General features: G+C 34.4%; 2 protein-coding genes across 3 annotated transcripts; one reads left to right on the forward strand and one right to left on the reverse strand.

Moving 5' to 3' along the window:
* Positions 1-2,420, reverse strand: LOC128185633 (dynein light chain Tctex-type 5-A-like). Its single transcript, XM_052855234.1, has one exon. The coding sequence runs from the start codon at positions 2,042-2,044 to the stop codon at positions 1,571-1,573; it is 474 nt and encodes a 157-aa protein (XP_052711194.1). The 5' UTR covers positions 2,045-2,420; the 3' UTR covers positions 1-1,570.
* A 3,125-nt stretch (positions 2,421-5,545) lies between these two features.
* On the forward strand, positions 5,546-19,323 carry LOC128185614 (carbohydrate sulfotransferase 11-like). 2 transcript variants are annotated; one of them, XM_052855210.1, is made up of 5 exons: positions 5,546-5,741; positions 13,868-13,975; positions 15,375-15,484; positions 16,170-16,376; positions 16,629-19,323. In XM_052855210.1, exons 1-5 carry the CDS (start codon positions 5,561-5,563, stop codon positions 17,496-17,498), a joined length of 1,476 nt encoding a protein of 491 aa, XP_052711170.1. In that variant the 5' UTR covers positions 5,546-5,560; the 3' UTR covers positions 17,499-19,323. The 2 variants fall into 2 exon arrangements, with proteins under 2 accessions (XP_052711170.1, XP_052711169.1); XM_052855209.1 differs by lacking the exon at positions 5,546-5,741 and adding an exon at positions 13,271-13,677.
* The last annotated feature ends 1,421 nt before the right edge of the window (positions 19,324-20,744 follow it).

Raw genomic sequence — 20,744 nt, forward strand, 5'->3', positions numbered from 1 at the left:
GACTTGCTAACGCTTGTAACAATTCGTCTGTTTGTCTCGATTTTGGACACTTTTTGAGAGGGAAGGCCTATTCAAGTCGCAGTTGATGTGATATCTCATGCCCGGGTCAGTTGCCACGATTAACAATTCTTGATAGTTCAGTAGTCTAAATTTGATTGTCCATAAAAATCAAGATACATTCGTTTTAGATAAAATGCTTCAGAAAATATACTCGTCACAATTTCAGTCTTTGGTTCAGTTTTTGGTCCAAGTTAAAGCCTAAGTAACATAGAGCTGTGACATCTTATCAGTTCTAACAAATCTTATTCGTGTTAAGTAGATAGGTCAACGATTATTGAGCCATTCCACACGTGTGAAATGCTATACCAATACTTAAATATTGAAATAGGATCAAATAAAATATAAAATGACTCGGAAAGGGTCGTTGCTTTTCAATGAAAATGCATTTGTGTCGTTTAATACTTAGATCGGCTTGATATAAGGTGATCCGACCCTGGTTTACCCAAATGAAGGTTTCACCCTAAGCTTAAACTCGTAACCTATTTGTTGTAATCATAGAAAGTGGTTTTTTTTCCTGTGCCATCTGAATAAGAAGTTCCTTGAGACCTTTAATTAAAACACAAGAACTTAGGATAATTCTCGGCGACATACGCTCTAGGGATTTGTCAAAATAGAACACGTACCCAAGCACCCATTATGTCATTTGCAAATACTTTAAGCCAGAGACAAGCAGTTCATTTTCTCCCTTTCTCTCCCCATTCACTTTAATCATATTCACTACAATGTCTTTTACAGTGCCACCCTTTCACTCTAGAACAATATTTCAACATAAGGTACAACTCGGCAGTTTTCATATGTCCTCGTACATTAGATTTTTTTAATCCATACAAAGATTTAACAAAGCTTTCTCAAACAAGAGACGAGATAAGGGCTCATATCTCTTTACTTGCAGAAAACAAATACATATTACAGGCGATGTCTCTTGCCAACATGTGTCAGGAAAAGTTCAATCAATAAATATCTCTCTCTCTCTCTCTCTCTCTCTCTCTCTCTCTCTCTCTCTCTCTCTCTCTCTCTCTCTCTCTCTCTCTGACTGACATTTCACTGTTGATTATCTCGAGAGACAACCATATGTTGCGATATTACATAAGTTCCACATTAATTTATATACACTACAAGGACATACAGACAGTTTTTAGTCCTTGCTGGAAGTTTTCACTCATGGCGACATCTTAAACACCCCATGCAGATTTTTTAAGTTTCACACGTTCTAGTACTAAATCACCGACTTGCCAATATTTGTTCGACACATTTCCAATTTTAAAAATTCATATTTGAAATCAAATTAAGGAACTATATATCTAACGCTATTGTTACACCAGTTCACACAATTTTCTTCTATTTTGATCTTCACTCAAAACTTTAATGCAACTTTTCTCTAGATGGCACACAAGTACAGTGTAGCTATTATAATAAAATCTCCACTAGTATCAATCAAGGAGAAGAACTATTTTAAGATGCGAGAATTCGTTGCTAGTCCTTTTGTTATCTATATCATAAAGTCCAACCATCAATCGAAATACACTCCGAAACAGGCCGCTACGGCGAAGATTGTCTTAGTCTTGTAGGATGTACAGGCGAAGCTGTCCGCCGCCTGGTCCAGCAAGCACCTACTACCGACCTGTACAGACTGGTTCTTGTTCTGTCCGAGCACCACCTGCACCACATACTTATATCGGGGCCACCCCAGCCCTTGGATTGCTTTCTTGATGTCGTTTGCTAGATCCGTTGTGAGGGCACTACCCATGGAGTCTTTGTAATCCACACGGTCGAGTGTTTCACTCAGAATTCTCCTCATTTCGCCCTCCACTACGTAGCTCTTAAACTTTTTGTCGTCCTCTGGGTGTAGCTGGTACGTGTTTTCCGATCGCATTGATTCATTGTGTATCAGCTTTTCCGAAGTCACCGAATGATTATCAGAGAAACCGGGTTTAGTTGTTTTGGATACCTTACTGGCAAACCGCTTCTTCGATTTCACATCCATATTGCAAAACAATATAAAAAAAAATCTTTTACTTTTGATTGAATATTGCACTAAAGCACTTTTCAAATGCGTAGTCTCACAAGACCGGGCTGTTACATAATGTTCATTCACACCGTAGAACCGATTCCAGTGAGGAAAGGCTTAATTCCCTCGCTACAGAAGACCAGCTATAAGCGGTACCTACACGACAGCACGTGAATAATTAAATCACTTTCCGGTATCTATACAAAGCGCCTGCATTTAAAGGTTTTGTCACAGAATGACCGAGGACCTTAATCCGCTAATCCGGACCGCGTAGATCCAATACGCACCCTGCCCGAACCCTCTATCCAATACACAGAATGCATTAACACGTCAAGCTAACATACCCGGTGGAATTATTGCAGTTTATTAATAATCCAAGCTTCGTTTCACTTCTTTTCATTTCTCATTGTATATCTCGATCAGAACTCCGATCAAATATTGATTATATCTCAGATTGTGAAAATGTCTATTTTCTAGTTTGCTTTATTGATATAGGCAGTGGAGTAAGATATGATATGACAAGGCTGAGAGATTCGTCAGAATATTATGGACTTATGAATATGAGTATTTGGTTTTTTTTTTTAATATCTTTTATTCCATGTTGTTATTTTGTCTTTCCATATACATGTATATCAATGGTTGTTTGATATCATTTTGATATAAGATCAAGGTTCAAGAACTGTTTTCCAGAGTGGGTTGTTGGGTTGAGGGGGGGGGGGGGGGTGGTCCAAAGTTTATTTAGGTTTTCCGGGGTGGGGGCTGTCTAAGGCATATTTTCGGTTATTTACTATGTACATTAAAAAAAAATTTCTAAAGGGTAATGGTCCTGACACCCTGCCCCGCTAGATTCGCCCATGAAAATGAAAATACGTTGCTCCTCAAGGTACATGTAGTATTTTAACACAAGCAACCAAGTAGATGAAATCATAAGCTTCTACATGAGATTCGGTCCTTGCACTAACCTATAGAACTGATACAGTGATAGGTCTCTGAAAATAAATATTTAGAGGATATTAGCTAGAAGAATTATGAACAATTATTAAAGATATTAATGGTAACACAAATATTTGTAGAATCAATGGACACACGAATTTCGAATCTGACAAGGATATTATCAGGCATGTAGCAAAATAACTAAAAATCACTAAAAATTTAAATCATTTAAGCTTAGATATAATGTACAATAATAACAATGTAATTTCTTGAATTTGAGGGGGGTGGGTGGAAGATGGTGTTCTCAAAAGAGTAAATAAATCCTTCTTTATATTACGAAGATTACAAACATGTAGGCTAAGTGATTTGATAGTTCCATACCTGATTTAAAAAAAAACTTTGACGCAGTAAATTTAGCACACATTTTAAATATTAACCACGGTTTTAATTGATTAAATATAACCTTCTCTGTTTTTTTCCAAGGAGGTCGCTTTACTTCCCTTTGATTTGATCGTAATATAATAAAAAGACATATCATAACGCGAGACAGAGAAAGCCCATTTGATTATTAAGTGTGCCATTCTTAATCTTAATAACAAATTACAAGATTCGCTGTGTTCATTGTGCCAGATGTTATAAAAGTTATATCATGATGAATGAAATATGAAATAAGTTAAAATGTCTAATTTCTTTTTAATCCGTTTACGATAATCTGGCTTTGGACGGTTCACACTGTTCTGAACAAGCAGATTAACACGATTATTTAAGACGCTTTGAAATCGGTAACTTAGTATAATTAAAATAAATTTAATGCTTAGGGATGTTTTCTTTTGATTTATTCTACGATACTGCATTCAAGTTACATGTATATTGAATTAAATTACCATTAAATGAAGAAAAAAAAATAAACGCGTTGTTCGAAATATCCTCCGAAACATCACTTACATTTTCCGGATCCTGTTGATAAACCACGCTTTAGAAAGATAAGAACGATAACTCTTGGATAGGTGGCGTACACTATTTAAAATACTTACAGTAAAACTCGTTTAGTACGCACACTGATATAACGAATTCTTGGATACAGCGAAGTCCGTTTAGTCCCCAGTAAATTTTAAACAAATCTATGCAAAATTTCACAGTTATAAGGAATTCCGATATAACGAATTTACGGATATAGCAAACTGATTTTTAGTCCCGCAGAGGTGAATAGTAACGAAATTAAACACCTTTATAACAATTTCTATACAGTTTAAAAAAGTTTGCACTACCATTTAACAAAATATTTTAAATTAATTCATTTTCATATAATTTTTCAATTCATAATCCGATTTTTAAAGGTACTAAAGTAATGTATTTTTATTTTTAGCCCCAATTAGCAAAAATTATTGTCTGGTGAAAGAATACATGTTTATAGTGAATTCGCTATAAATATTATGACAAATTCGTTGTTCGGATATAATAACGAATTACGGATATAACAAAGTAATGTCATTGGTCCCTAGGACTTCGCTGTAACCGAATTTTACTGTATCTATTTTTTTGTCCGTCCGTCCGTCTCTGTGTTCATCTGTCCGTCTGTCTGTCTAGATAAGATGATTGAAAATCCATGTTGACAGTGACAAGAACAGTATTTTAACAATACATAGAAGCCTTTGACTATTTTTATAAATTTATTTAAGGTGGTATAAGACACCCCGTACTGTCTATCGAAATAAAAAAAAGGACAAGTATCATTTTAAAAATTTTTCTATGCCAAAATGGTTACAGATCAGCATAGCGCAATGATATGGATAACAGCTTTAACTAAGAATCGGTAAGTCCAGATTTGGAATCCTGCTTAATTTTTTTTACCTTTCAAAAGTTTTAAAACATATTTGGTCAAATATAGACAAAATTCGAAACTTAAAACCGATAAAAGCTTTTGACAAAATGTACTTTTATTCACATTTATATCGATAGGTGTACCATACCACCTTAGAAAAAACAATATTGGAAATTGAATTCATCTACATATAAATAAAATAATGAGAGAACAAGCACTAATGGTTCAAAATCAAATATTAGGAATGCAGCGTTCAAGTACATTACAATCCATACATTACTGTTTTTGCACATAGTTACATATTTTCTGTTTGACTTTGAACTCACTTTCCCAAGATAAGGGATACAAGCAATTTCTAAACTCCAAATTTTGTGTTCACGCGACTATGTTTTAATCTGTTTAATCCAAAACTTTACCCAATTACAGTATATATATAATTAGAAAATATAAAGCAAATTCTATACTTTTATTCTATAGGTATACTGAAAAGAAATTTTCTTTTTATTTTATATATGGTCATGAAAATTCAGCAACGATGAAGTACATGTAATTTTCTTAATAAATCAAACACTTTATATGAACTAATGTAGAATTTATCTCGTATGAAAATCATGTAAACACAAACCATATCACGTTTAATCCATTTCAACGCATGCGTGAAAGTATAGACACGTTGTGAAATTCAGCAGCAAGAATTTTGTGTTTATCCCAAAATTTAGCCAAATTTGGCAGTTGTTATGTCAACAAAAACTCCGACAAATGTCCCGACTAGCGTGCCAAATAAATCTAGACCTGGAGCTGATGTTGGGAAGCGAAGGTGTTTGTCGGACGGTCAAACCCAAAAGCCAACACCCAAGCAAGTCAAAATGGCGACCAACAACTCACCGAACAGCTCACCGAACACACACGGCAAGTCTGGTGAGTCAAACATTTCCCATGCCGATTATGAAACAATTGTGAAAAAATGAATATCATTGCTGATGCAGTTGATAAGTTTTAGAAAGGGCAATCGATACTACAACCAATTGTTGAAAGCAAATTAAACAAGACTTAGTTAAAAAACGAGTTCGTTCGGGCAACAATGAAAAACTCAAAGCCATGAAGAGCGAAATTAACCTTGAGTTGTCCATTCATAAAAATAAAATAGACATATTGTCACAGACCATTGACTCTATTGTGGAACGACTTGAACTGGTTGAGAATGGGGATCGCCCGAGTTATGAAAGTGGTGTACATGGGGTTGTACACAATCTCCTAGAAGACCCATATTTCACAATTATTGCAACAAATGTCAAGTTTGAACCTAGCGAAGATATATAAACAGTAGCTAAAGAATAAGTTGCTCATCTTGATGATAGTGCCCAGGTTATAGCGGAGGCTCATAAAGAATAGAAAAATAGATAAACCGGGGTTGGTGACAATCAGCTTTTGCTAGGGTAGATCAGAAAATAGAGGTCATGGGGGCAAAACGTAAACTTGAGGAGATTTCAGGCTATCGCTCAGTTTTCCAACGTTCGAGTAAAATTCACACGGAAAAGCTGATCGAAATAAACGCCTGAACTATCTTAAATAAAATGCCGAACGGTAAAGACTTCAGGATAACTGCAAACGGCCGTATTGTAAAGAAAAGATATTTCAAATCAAAACATATTTCAAAACAAGGAAACCATATAATCAACCAAGCATGAGAGATGAAAGTTCTGATTAGGAATTCCCCCGACCCATTGAAACAATAAGGATAGGGCATCTTAACGTCCACCTCTGCAAATGTTATTGTCATTTAAATTTAGAACACGTGGTTTTATTGACCCTTACAGTTTCGCAGTAAAAATCGTGCCTCGTGTTTAAAGTCTATTTCCTGGAATCTAGTTACCTATAGTCAAATATAAATGTAACCGTGGGTTTCTCATCAATAAATAACAACAGACGTTGAGATTCGAATGAATGATTTATGATGCTATATCCTACAAAATACATACAACATAATCAATAGGGCGTATTTTATCACATTTGTAAATAATATATATATGGATATATTTATCATCAAGCATAAAATCCTAAATATTACACTGTTAGCTAAATTCATGAATTTACTATTCAAAAGGAAAATAGGTCTTATTACCCAAATTATAAATAGTCAACTTATAGATGGAAAAAATCAATGATTACCGAATTGTTGACTCAGATTACTATTACTTACTCTAATACAGACATTGTATGATCAGCAATACACGGCTTTGACCTGTATTTACAATAACGCACTTGTCAATCTATGCACAATGATATATAATTATTTATCGGTCACGATTTATATTAATCTATATACATGTATCACTTAAATATTGATTGCTATAGCTATGTGTTATTAATAAAAACAACTTGATATTCTTTATATTATCATTTCTTACTTACTTCTCAAATCAGTCACTTGCACACAACCTTTCATTCTCTCACCAGCAATATTGATAATGGAAATATTAATAAAAGAACTTAATTTCTAAGATCATTCTTGTGTCCAATGAAAATAACTTAAGAATTATATTAAAACACTTTGAGACCTCCACTCTTTGAATGCTAGAGTTGAATTGAATTAATATATGAAATACAAAATGAACTCTAGGAATTTGACCCTAGAATCACCAATAGAAATCCAGAATACTTGTTACGACCAACAGACTGTCACTGACCTCTAAACTAGTTCTTATCTGAAACGGGTCCTTATGAATATTTAAAAAAAGCTAAGAAAGACAACTCTAAAGGTAAATTAGTAAGTTCATGCTTTGTGAAATTAGTAGTATGTAAATGTACTACATGAATAATGTATAGTTTAACTTTTGAATTGTTTTATTTATTTCCAGCTACTTACCTGATATTAATATATTTTATTTCTTAATTTTATTTACAGTTTATAACCATTAAAATAACACATTATCACCCCCTGTTGAAAAAATGACGTCCTCGTCAGTAGGAGTATATACATAAACAGAATTAAAACACATTATCTTGTTCATAATATTTTCAATCAACTGAATAAAAACATTTTTATACTTTTTATCGGTGGTTGTAATTAGTTGTTGTATCATAAACACTCTTTCTTTCCAGTCATCTGATACTTTGTAACAATGGTAATCAGATAAATGGCTGGTTGGTTTAATTCTCCGTTTGCTTCTTCTGACTTATCTTAGCTTCTTCATTGATTCATTCTTTGATTCTTCTTCATTCTGACCTATATCAGTATCATGTTCTTCAACATAGTTTTCTACTTGTTCACGTTCGTCTGGTGGAGTAACTTCGGACTCCTCATGGGCTCCGGAGTTTTCCATCACTTGATTCTCCTCTCTAACCTCAGTACATCTACGCCTAATGTCAGTTGGGACGTTTTATGTACTATCCTTACCAGCTGGTTTTCTGAATCTGAATCATTATCAGAATCGTCTGAGTCAGTTTCTACAGCCTTCTTTCTAATAGGCTGTTTAATCTGTCTTGGTCCTGTTATTCTTTGTCTTGGTCGTGGTTGTGGTTTTGGTATACAAGTACTTCTCTCAATTCTAGCCTCTTTATTACTGGATGTAACATCTGTAGGTAAGACATCTAAGAAGCCGAACGGAAAATGGCTGCTACTTCACTATATACGGCTTTTCCTCTCATCTATCCATTATCTTAAATTAATGCCAAAATTTTCATTAAAACTCTATCCCCTATATCTATCCTTGCACCTCTGGCTTTAAGATTATATCCTTCTGTCTACTTTTTCCTTGTCCTATCTGCTACATCTTTTGCTATTCTAAAAGCATCCTTCATTCTGGTCTTCAAGTTCTTGGCACAATTGTTGAAACCTTTAAAATCTTTTCCACTGACATTTAAAGCTAAATCTATTTATGTATTCCTGGATTACGCCCAAACATAAGAATGCATGGTGTTCGGTCTGTACTTTCATGTCTTGTACAATTGTAGGCTGAAACTTATGGTGCTACATATTCCTTCCACTTGGTTTTCTTGTCTGGGTCTAAAGTTCCTAACATGTCAAACAATGTTCTATTGAAACTCTCAGTCATTCCGTTTCCCATCGGATGGTAAGGTGATGTCCTGGATTTCTGAGTAGCTGTAAATGTTCAAATTCCATGAATGATCTTACCTGTAAAATTAGCCTCTTAATCTGAGTGAAGTCGATTAGGATATCCATCATTAAAGGGAAGTTCTTAAGTAGTGTTTCTGCTGTAGTTCACGCAGTCGTGTTTCTGGTTGGTACAGCTTGGACATATCTAGTAAAATGATCTGTAATAATTAACATGTGTTGATAACCCCCTGATGATTTTCCCAAAGTGACATAATCCATACAAACCAAATCTAATGGATAGGTGGTACTGATATTAACAAGTGGTGCTATCTGGTTGGTCTGTGATTTCCTGTGAACACACCTGCTGCATTACTTTATCCAGTTCTCTACATTCTGTGGCATACCTGGCCAAAAGAATCTATATTTAAGCAATGATAATGTTCTGTCTCTACCGGGATGTCCAAATTTATTGTGAATTTCTGTCAAAATAAAATCTATTTAGTTGACAGGTAGTATTAACTGCTTTCTTATTTTATACTCAATTTTGATTTCTTTGAACACAAAATATTGTTTTCAATCAATTATCATTCAAAATTTCTGTTGATGACATGTGGCAACAATTTTGCACAAATTTCATTTGATCTAGGTTTCCTTCCACTTATTACTACTCTCCTCAAAAACCTAAGAGTCTCGTCTTTATCCTGTTCTTTAGCCTAGTTAATGTGCTTGGTAACAATTTCCAGTGATGAACCAGTATCTACCTGATTCTCAAAATTGTCATCCAATACCAGACTCTCTACATAAGGTTGTTGATACAGAGTTTGACAAATGGCTGTAATACACCTAGGAATGATAATACCTGCACCCGATGAGTCTATCTTTTTTTTGTCTGATAGTCGGCTTAGTTCGTGTACGTCTGAATTGTTCTTTGCAGGTCTAAAAGAAATTTCATAATCAAAATTGTATAGCGCTGCTAACCACCTATGTCCAGTCGAGTCTAACTTGGCAGTTGTCAGAATGTAAGTCAAATGGTTATTGTCAGAAAACACTATCGTTCTCCGTCCATAAAGATAATGAGAAACAATTTCCGTCACCGCCCATTTTAAAGCCACAAATTCGAGTTTGTGTGCGGGATATTTTTTCCCGACCTACTTAGGCTTCTACTTGCATAGCTTATAACTCTATTGTACTTACCTTGCTTTTGATAAAGAATGGCTCCCAAGCCATGATGACTTGCATCTACATGTAATTCAAAAGGTTCCTGATAGTTTGGGAATCCCAGAATTGGAGTTTGACCTAAGTGTTGTTACAACTGTTCAAAAGCTTCTTCTTCCTATGATCTCCACTTTAACTTGTGCTTTTGAACTTTGTGGCCTTTCTTCTTTATAGGATTAGGAAATAATGCAGCGAGTGGTTTGGCAATCTTACTGAAATTCAGTATAAACCTTCTATAATATTCTATAAACCCTATACAATTCCTTACCTCCTCGGGTGATTTAGGTTTTGGCCAGTTTAGCACTTTCTCTGTTTTTTCTCTGGGTCTGCTTCTATTCCCTTCTTTGACACTATGCGACCTACATAAGTGACCCTTTCTTTGCAGAATACACATTTCTTTGGTGATATCTTCAGTGCAGTTGTTCTGAGTTTGTCAAAAACTAGTTGTCATCTCTCTAAATGTTCCTCCAATGTTTTAAAAAAAATATTTAAATCATCCAAGAAAATAAAACAGATTTTCAGATGTAACTCCCCTAAACATTCCTCCATTAATCTTTGATAAGTTGCTGGTGAATTAGATAACCCAAACGGCATTCTATGGAATTCTTAAAACCCTAATGCTCCGACAGTAAATGCAGTTATTTCCTTGTGTTCTTCTTTAATTTCCACCTGATGATATATATCTATCCTGATTTAGCATCCAAAACGGTAAAGTACTTGTTTCCGGATAAATTCTCTAAAATTCCTTCTTTTCTTTGTTAAGCGTAGGCATCCTTTTTGGTAATACTGTTCAACTTCACTTCCTATAATCTATACACATACGGAGTTCATTGTTCTTCTTCCTTACCAAAACAATATTGCATGAAAATGGAGACTTAGATGGTCTAATAATGCCTGTGTCCAGAAGTCCTTGCAAATGATCTCTCACCTCCTGGAACATTGCAGGTGGGATTCTGCAGCACCGCTGCCTAAACAGAGTGTCATCTGTCAACTCATTGCAGTGCTGCACTGTTGTCACATGGCCTGGTTCATTGTCGTTCCAAGCAAAAACATCTCTGTTCTTGGCAAGCAGTTCTCTTACTGCATCATACTGATCTATTGTCAGGTTATCTGTGTTGATATTCAATGTGACAATATCCTGTTGTTGTTCACTCTCATCATTATTTTCTTGTGATGTCTCAATACTAACAGGTTAAATTTCAGCTATAATTGTTCGGGGATGAATCTTTATTGTCTGCATTGTGACATTGCTTAGTACGATTGGTATATGGCTATTATCTTCATTGTCATACAAAATAGCAGTTGATGTTACATCAACATCTGATTTCCTTTTGTTCATATGTATCTGCTGAATAATAGCACATGTTCTGCTGTACGGAAGTTTCGTCTCTATAAATCCGTCGATATTCTTGAAACTATTTGGTGGTATAATGACAGGTTCCCGATTGGCTGAACTGATGATTGCTAGCCTCAATTCCTGTTTCTTAAGTCTTTCTCCCTAAGATTGATGCATCTAAACGCTATGTACCAATTTGTCCTTAGATTTGCTTTCTGAAGGAATCTTTTACCAAAATCTGCTTTAGTGTCTTCCATCAAGCTTTTAGTATGTTGGTTTCAATTAAAATTGGCACTGTTGAATGATAATCAGTATCAACAACGATCAAAAATAATCCTGTATGTTCTTTTTCACTTCCTAATCTATCTGATTGTAATTTTACCTCTATACATCCTTTGTAGGGCAAAATGCTTCCATCAGCACATTCAAGATTGAACATTTCTTGCAGTTCTTGAATAGGATGATTGCATGAATATTTTTATGAAAAGATGCTGCCATAGTAGATACAGTAGAACCTTTGTCTCGGCGGGCTGTTGTCTGAATATTATCTATCTTAATTAAAACTAGGTGAAGAATAATGTGGCGGTTTATCTTTGTCCGATTTCTCATTTGTTACGTATGCTTTGTTCTTCTTATCTAATACATCTTTATTAAGGTTTTGAATCATAGCCTTAATTTCTTCAACTTTCTCTGTTGTTGATACTGCTTGAGTCCTTTTAGTTCATGACTTCTTCCGCTGGATCATTTCTTCGTTGATCCTTATTTCATGCCTCAAGTCATCAAAGTTTTGTGTTTTGTCAAATATAAATGCTGTGGTGTCTTTCAGCTCTGGTCTCAATCCTTCATAAAACAGAAGGAAATTATTTAATAATATCGGATATAATCCAACATTAGTAATGTCAAATTTAGACGATATTATTTTTCTAATGTCAAATTTTCCGAGACAAACCTCTAAATATTTACCCGAAGCTTACTTTTAGAGACAATCATTATCATTATGATATAAAAACGCAATGCGGAATATGTGTATATAATGTTATGATTGTATTTGCAATGACATATACATGTAGGCCCAATGGGCCAGGTGTTTCATTATTTATTTTGTATTACATATTTGTAATTTGTTATATATTATAACACATGTTACTATGATAAATTGTTTACTTACTTTACTTACTCTAAAATTCCATTTCTATATGCAATACCCATGACATTTGAATGCAAAATTAACGAACATAATATCATTTCAAAAGTCAGAAAAAATCATTTTGACGTCATTGCAATTATAATATCATATCAAAAGTACAACAATTACACGCCATTGGGTAATAATGAAGCGAATATGTAAGTTTACTGTAGACGACGAATTGCTCTAAAAAAATTCGTTTACAGACTGAAAAAAAATCCAATTTGTTATTGACCTCCCTTAGAATTGCTCGTTTTTACCCTATACCTTGTTCTATGAACAAAAGGAATATGACTTGGATTTAGAAATTAGCACGGTTGTTGTCTTTGTGTTAATATTCTTTGACTATTATTCTCTAGTCGCCGATTTGCTGAATATTATAACATTAATACAGATTAAAGTTGAACTCATAAACGTTGAAGCGTTAATTCGAAAGTGATTATACTGCATTTAATTCTTTAAATATACCTGTATAATAGCCACTGTAACTGACCAGACCGTGACAATAAACAACTTGCGTCATAAGTAAATATTTGAGGTATTACATTCCTGACTGTTCAAAATGATCAAGAAATTTAAAAGGGCAAACTGACCAATATGTCACAGGTAATTTAATTCGTGCGTCCTCCAATATTTAGTACCTTAATGATAACCAATGCAACCAGGAATAGCTCGATATGGCAATTTTACTCATTCAACCCAATTTTAATGGAGACGGGGAGGGGGTGTCTTCTCATGGAAGAGCTAACGCACCAATGGAATGAATTGCAATCTTGTGTTTCAGTATTTGAATTGAAGAAAGGAAATTGACCTTAAGTGAAGTTTAATTCAGTAAAGTTCAAAAGGCTTTACAACGATCAGACCGAACCACTAAAGGAACGGATTTTTTGAATTGTCAGTGGCCATTTAAAGTACCTCCAGTCATGGGAATACTATTTGTATTGAGCAGACAGTTAATATTTAATGCACAGTGTAGTAAATTCATTGTGAATTTTGTGTCAGAAAGGATGAAAGTTCTCGCAAACAGCTCTGCAAAAACAATGCTCTGACCACGTTACAGGTACGGAGTGAAATCTTTCCCGCAGAAAATATCACCGCTGTAAACCTTATGGAATTATTTCAACGAAATTCAAAATGTCTTGCAAATTAGTGTTCTAAATCCATTTCAAGTGCTGTAGTTTTGTTTGTCATCGAACATTTTTAAAAGTAAGGAAACGTCCTTTTGATTGCTTTGATTTTATTTCTTTTAGGGAATATGCTGCGGAAACTTTGTTTAAGAAGGCGTCGGTTCTGGTATCTCGTAATCGTGTTTGTGTTTCTGCTGTTTGCCTATACACAAATCCTCTCATGGAATTCAGGTAATCCTCTAACGTAATAATGTATTTGCATTGTACTGCCAATTCAATTTTTCTTGTACCTTTTACAATTTCATAATATTCGCTATGTATAATTTTTTAAATGGAGCATTAAAGCTTGATTATGCCTGCCTGACTTTATTTGCCGATGACAAACTAAGGACAGAGTTGTACATAGCTTCAGATTTGTTTGTTCTTCGAACGTTTATGACAAGAATGCATAAGATGGTCATGCGCAGATCTCTCTCTCTCTCTGAAAACTTAATCCACATTGTATAGTTATCTTAAATTACAAAAAAATAGGCAACCCCCATTGCAGGTCCAGTCTCAAACTGATGATCATTGCCTCCCACGATTAATTTATACTAATTTATAGCAACAACCGATACAGGAGTTTGAATCAAATAAAGGCAACTCTTCCTAGTCTGGCAATCTCTATTAAGAGCTAATAAGCAATGGGTTTGCAAATGTTAACCCAAAAAGTATGGAAAGCTCACTATCATTTCCCGACTGTATATGTTCCCTCTGAGCCGCCGAACAATCAAATATTTTGGTTTTTACCTCACAGTTAGATCATTTTGAGTGAAATTTTAGTGATGAAGAAAAGGCGGAGGGAGGGAAGCAACTGGTGCCTCTAACTAACTTAGGAAGCAAACCACTTTTTTGGCAAATCCAATTAAAAATTATGTGGCATTCAATTATGGATTATTATCGAATGTTTGAATTTTATTCAAACTGAGGCCGCTTCACATTTATTCAAGTCTTAGCTATGAGGCCTTAATTATAATTATCTTCCTTGGTTTATCAAGGGTACATAAGAGAAGAGAATGTTTCGTTCTTATACAATAATATATAATTTATTTCGGTTGAACTCTTTTCTTTTGTGGAAACGCCAATTAGAGATAGGGGCGGGGCTTAAGGTTTTGTAGGTAAGTCGTGTTCGATATGTATTCATTCCGAATATTTCAAACTTTGCACGGGAAAGTTTAAAGTGTATGGTTGTGGTAATCGGTACTTGATAAGGTTCTTATTGAGTATACTGGTATTATGGTAATGTGCTCTTGAGCAAATATGACAAGCTGCTTGTCAAATGAAAACTTTAGAAGTTTTCAGATGTGGTTGATGTTGAATATTGCAGAATATTGATGTTGAATATTGCAGATTGTGTGGGAGTGACTTTCTGTAATGCAAGAACGCAATTGCAAAAAATAAATATTGTATTTTTTTTGGTGTTTATTGCTCTTGTTAAGTGCAAGTACAAAAGAATATATGTACATGTAAGACAATGATCCAACGAGTCGTATATCTCACTAATAATACATGAACATGCCATCAAAAAATCCAGAAATCTTCAAGGGAAATTGAGTACCGACTAAAAGAGACACGCATTTTTGTCTTTTAGACAACAGCTCTAGATGGTTTGACCAGGTCCAAATGTTTGACCAGAGCGATGGTAAACTCTTTTCGAACAGACACTCCAAGAATACGCACGAAGAGGAGCATACACACCAGGTAAGATCAGGCTTACCATATATACAGGTGTGCTTTTGTCCAAATGCTGGTATATCGGATGAAAAATTCAAAACTAATTTATCTATTTTAAATCTTTTTTTTTATGATTATTTGTCCTATTTTAAAAAGTTCTCTTATTTAGTGTAGAACCGAGATAGGATAGCTGCAGATCTGTACATCTTTGTGGAGATTCCAGTATACTTGTATCTCTGATGCTTATACCTGAATGTTCATTGAATCGAATTTTCTGCAGCTACAAATAAATATACTATTTATTATTTATTGAATATGTGGTATCATTAGTTAGATATTTTTCCCCAATGCTGCATATGATCGGGAGTATACGTGATTTGCCATATTTCATATAAAGTTTAATCATGCATACTGCATATACAATATTGAACATCCTCAGGTGTAGACAAACAAAACTTAAATTAGTACACCGATTCTTCAAAAGGTTCAGATGAAACAACCTATAATATTTATTTCTCAACAACATAATGCACCCCCCTCCCCCAAAAAATCGTAAAACCAGAGATCGTGATCCTTATGTTAATGTTTACATGTATGGTAAAAGAAAAAAATAATCTTAGAAGTGTAACTATTTTTATCCTTTTGTATAAAGATATTGTTACAAAAGTTATTATCTCAGCAGCAGTATAACTATTTTGCTTATATTGGTCAGATACGTGATGAGGATAAGGAACTGGACCGGATACACCGGGAAAGACGGACTCGTCTTCAGGAAGTCTGTAGCAACCGAAATCTGGCCTACCTGGGTAAATCTCGAGAGGAGCAAGTTCGGGAACACTTCATATTTGATGAAAAATCCCAGGTTCTGTACTGTACGATAGAGAAAGTGGGCTCAACCTTCTGGAGGCGATTGTTCCAGGTCAGTTTATAGGGTTGATACAACGTTCTACATGCCATTCAATTACATTTGAAAATTTATCAAAACAAAGACAAAGCAAAACAATGATACTCTTATTCCTAACAAGATTTAAAACTTGAGTGAAAATCAATGCGAGATTTTAAGATCATTTAGAAATAAAACCGAATGGATGGCTTACAGCCTATAATGATTTTGAAATTGGAATGCCGAGGACAATAATTTTAAATGCATTTCTCAAAACACTTGTTGCAGATTCTTGCTGGAAAGTCAAAAGTGAAAAGTCCGTTTGACATTATGCCAGCACACGCTCTGGGGGGTAACGTCCATACTTTCGCAGATCTTCCATTCCATTTGATCACATCAATTGTATCATCCTACACTAAGTTTCTCATCGTCAGAAATCCATTCGAACGCCTGTATTCTGGTTATGTGGATAAGATATTCAGTCTCCATTTCGCCTACATTGGAAAGCATATTGTCATAACCCAGAGAAAAAACGCAACACGTCATAGTAAAAACTGTGGTCATGACGTCACATTCGCCGAATTCGTTAGATATGTCATCAAGGGTGAACGAACAAATAAGAATCGCAATGCACACTTCTCTCCAATGTATGATCATTGCAAACCATGTCAGATCGGTTATGACTACATTGGAAAACTGGAAACTTTTGAAAAGGATACCATGTACATTCTACGGAAATTAAACTTCAGTTCCGTGGCTTCCGGTCTCGAAAAAGACTTCCGGGGGAGAACCACAAACGATTCAGCAGCAGATCAAGCCGACCTTCTATTTAAGTATGCAAAAATTCACAGGAAATGTATCGATCCACACGAAATTCAAAAAATTTACTGGAGGAAAGAGCAGATCCGGGGACTTATTGATCCTGATATCCCGTTTCCTTTCTCAGAAAAAGAGTCACAGAACTTAACGGCGGCTCAATATCTCAACGCTATTCATAGGTCTATAGGTAGAGCCAAGAACAAAGATATGGCGAAGCAGTTTCGCCGTGATGCCATGCTAAAAGCATATTCGACAATTCCGAACTCAGATATGCAAAAACTAAAGAAAATTTTTAAACCTGATTGTGACATATTTAGTTACGATTGTAATTCTCCTTAGATACATGTTATTCAGAATCAAATTCATATAAAATTAAATCTCTATAGCACAAAAAAAGAAGAAACAATTGTAAATTGTTCATCGGGAATTTATTTTTTGTTCAGCTTAACAGATTTCGTTTTCAAATTGTGGACATCTCTGAATAAGGAAAGAGACTACTAAGTTCAAATAATTTTAATAAGGTTACAAAGCAAAAGATGAAGTAAATACAAATCAGGTAAGACATTTATCTCGGTTATAATTCCAATAATAGTGTAAAAGTATAGTTATCGTTCCAAGCAACAGGCACGCCAGATAACAGTCTCTGACGGGAGAAGTTATTCTACAGTCTGTGATCGTATAGCTTTAAAGTTTCAGGATGGCTTGAGAGTATGTCCTTTCTAAGTGATGGTGCTCTCTTCTGACCAAGTCTGATTATTATCTGCGTCCGTGGCGTTGTCTCTTCGTGTCGCAGCTGACAGATGAAAATGTACTAATATAAAAGGATAATTAACCTCTACTCTGATGGTTCTGTCGTAGGGTTCCACAAAGTTGGTGACCACGTCAAACCTTATTTATATTATGTATAGAAACATACATATATATACTAATTAAATGTTTATGTCTGTCCTAGCTCTTTCAATCGTCAAACTCTTTCCCTCTTGTACATGTTTATTGAATGTTTTATATACATTGGATGTTGTATGTACATTCTTTATGTTGCCCCTTGAGGGCCCTTAATTGGTAAATTAAGAAATTGAAATTGAATTGAAATATATATATAAAACACGAAATGTCCACGGTTCTTGTCGCAGAGCCCAAAGGCATAGTCAAAATGTCGTTGGTGGTCATCCGGAATGAGAGTCGGTGACCATATCCCTCGAGGTGTTGTACTCTAGCGTCCAGGTAATGGTCCGGTAATGGTCCGTGTCTGCATAAACAACACTGCTGTGGTCGAGTACCTGGGGTAAGGGTACTCTGTACAGGTGTTAATTGGTGTCCACTTTTGTAAGAGAATTCTTGGGGTCAAGAAAAAAACTACAAATAATTTAGTGTATTATGAACTGGGTAGATTTCCTTTGTATACGAATTTTCAAATACTGGTTAAAAATTAAAAATACAAATAACATTATCTTGAAGGAGGCATACGAAAGCATGCTTGTCAATAACGATAACTGGATGGTTTCCATACAAAGCGAGTTGTCTAGCATGGGTCTAAAATATTTGTTTGACGAAACTTGTTCAAATCAATGTCAAACCTACAAGATAATTGAGTATAGAATATTAGATATTTATAAACAAAGTTTGTTGTCATCTTTTTCGACATCTCCGAAGAGTAGGTTATATCAACACCTTGTGGATAATTTTTGTTTGCAAACTTATCTTAGGAGACCGATTAATTATATTTCAAAAAAATTTATAAGTATTTTGCGAACTTCATCACACTCTTTAAATATTGAAAAAGGTCGACACAACAAGGTGCCAAGAAATGAAAGATTTTGCAATCATTGTAATAAAAAATATTTAGAAGATGAGTTCCACTTTATACTCATATGTTCTTTTTACGCTGAATTACAAAAGAAATATATAAAGAGTTTTTATTACAAAAAACCAAGTGTTTTTAAGCTTACTAAACTTTTAAGTGTTAACAATACAAAGAAACTCAATAATCTAGGAAACTATTTGTCTAGCGCTTTCAAGATGAGCGCGCAGCATTGTAATAATACTACAGTTTAAGCTATTTATCATACATTTATGTCTATTCATATTTTAAGATTTGTACATATTATATTGTCCTAATATGTCCACTCACTTACTGCACATTGCACATTTATATATAATTTTATATGTATTATAATTTGTATTCCGATGAGTTGTAAAACTCAAGGATAATAAATTGAATTGAAATTGAATGCCGGTAGTAATAACACAATTTGTTGTGGCTAATTGTTACACAATTTTAAGAAAATTTTAACTGACAATTGATATCACATGCCGATCATTTCTTTAAAAGGAATTCTTTGTTTCTCTACTGTTTACCGACAACTTTACAATTACAGTTCCTTTGAACTTATGTGTGCATATGGTATGAAATCCCAATCCCATTTCAGATAAACGTGTGCTACCCATTACTCACAGGAACAAGGCTATCTCATGCGCAGGCTGAATTTTCCCCATAGCATCCGGTTTAACCTCGCTTATATATTTTCTGCGTGGACCTCGGGGTCCACGAAATAACGCAATATGAATTTCATTATATATTTTCTTCGATGATGTTATATTGAAATGAACTGAGCATATTTTATTGACCAATTATGTCAAAAGCATGGAGCACAAGTTCTTATAACTAAGATTGTCCTTTTGTTCTTGCATACATTATATATAAAAATTATAGTACAAATATCTGTAATAATATATAGAGGCTGAAATCAGTCTAATAAGAGGTAAGTTGAATACATTATACATTTAAATATTTCAAATTGAAAAAATAAACTATTTTAAGCTTTTACATTTGAATAATCTAGTTATACATGTATCTTCCTCAGTCTTTTATGGAAGTGTGATCTGCGTTAAATATGTTCACACTTTCATCATCAGACAAAGATTTACCACCCCAAGTATTAGGTGTACATCAATAATAAGTTTAACAGTAAAAGATTATAATTAAACTAGATTTTTACCCGTGCGTGCACGGGTTGACAATGCATATGGTATTGGACATTTACGAAATCGACCCGTATTGTTGACATTTACATAACCAAACTTTAAGCCTAAAATAATGCTATTAATTTCACTACACTATGCTTAGTTATAATAATCTTACTGTGTCTTGGGACAGGCCTTCACCAGAGTTAAAATACCTCCCATATAATGTAGCAAAACATCGCAGAATCGCTCCGAAACGATTTTTGAGAAAATTAATGAAGCTGCATTGATAATAACAGTCGAATTATTCATAAAAAACCATTCTGAAGCTTTAAATACCTTTCATTAAAAAATTCAATTCATATTGATAAGAAATTCAACACTTTTTTACCAACGTTTTTAACTCGCTTCGAATTTACACTTCATGTTGACATTCGGAACTCTCGGAATTTTTCATAATAAATGCACAGAGTTAGAGTTATCTCCCGTATTTCCTTTGATTGACAGAATACAGAATATATTACAAATTTCCAATAAAAAAATACACGTATTTGTAATATCGTTTCTGAGTTTATCCATGCAAATGTGATATTGTGGAAACATAAACTAAAGAGCATCTCA

This window comes from Crassostrea angulata, chromosome 5 (assembly GCF_025612915.1).
Source record: "Crassostrea angulata isolate pt1a10 chromosome 5, ASM2561291v2, whole genome shotgun sequence".
NCBI lineage: Eukaryota > Metazoa > Mollusca > Bivalvia > Ostreida > Ostreidae > Magallana > Magallana angulata.

What these genes read in the sequence shown, in the direction of transcription:
- LOC128185633 (XM_052855234.1), bottom strand. Translation starts at nt 2,044, where the DNA reads ATGGATGTGAAATCGAAGAAGCGGTTTGCCAGTAAGGTATCCAAAACA.
- LOC128185614 (XM_052855210.1), top strand. Translation starts at nt 5,561, where the DNA reads ATGTCAACAAAAACTCCGACAAATGTCCCGACTAGCGTGCCAAATAAA. An exon ending in GAACACACACGGCAAGTCTG is followed by an intron (nt 5,742 to 13,867) that starts GTGAGTCAAACA and finishes TATTTCTTTTAG; the next exon opens with GGAATATGCTGCGGAAACTT. An exon ending in TCTGGAGGCGATTGTTCCAG is followed by an intron (nt 16,377 to 16,628) that starts GTCAGTTTATAG and finishes CACTTGTTGCAG; the next exon opens with ATTCTTGCTGGAAAGTCAAA.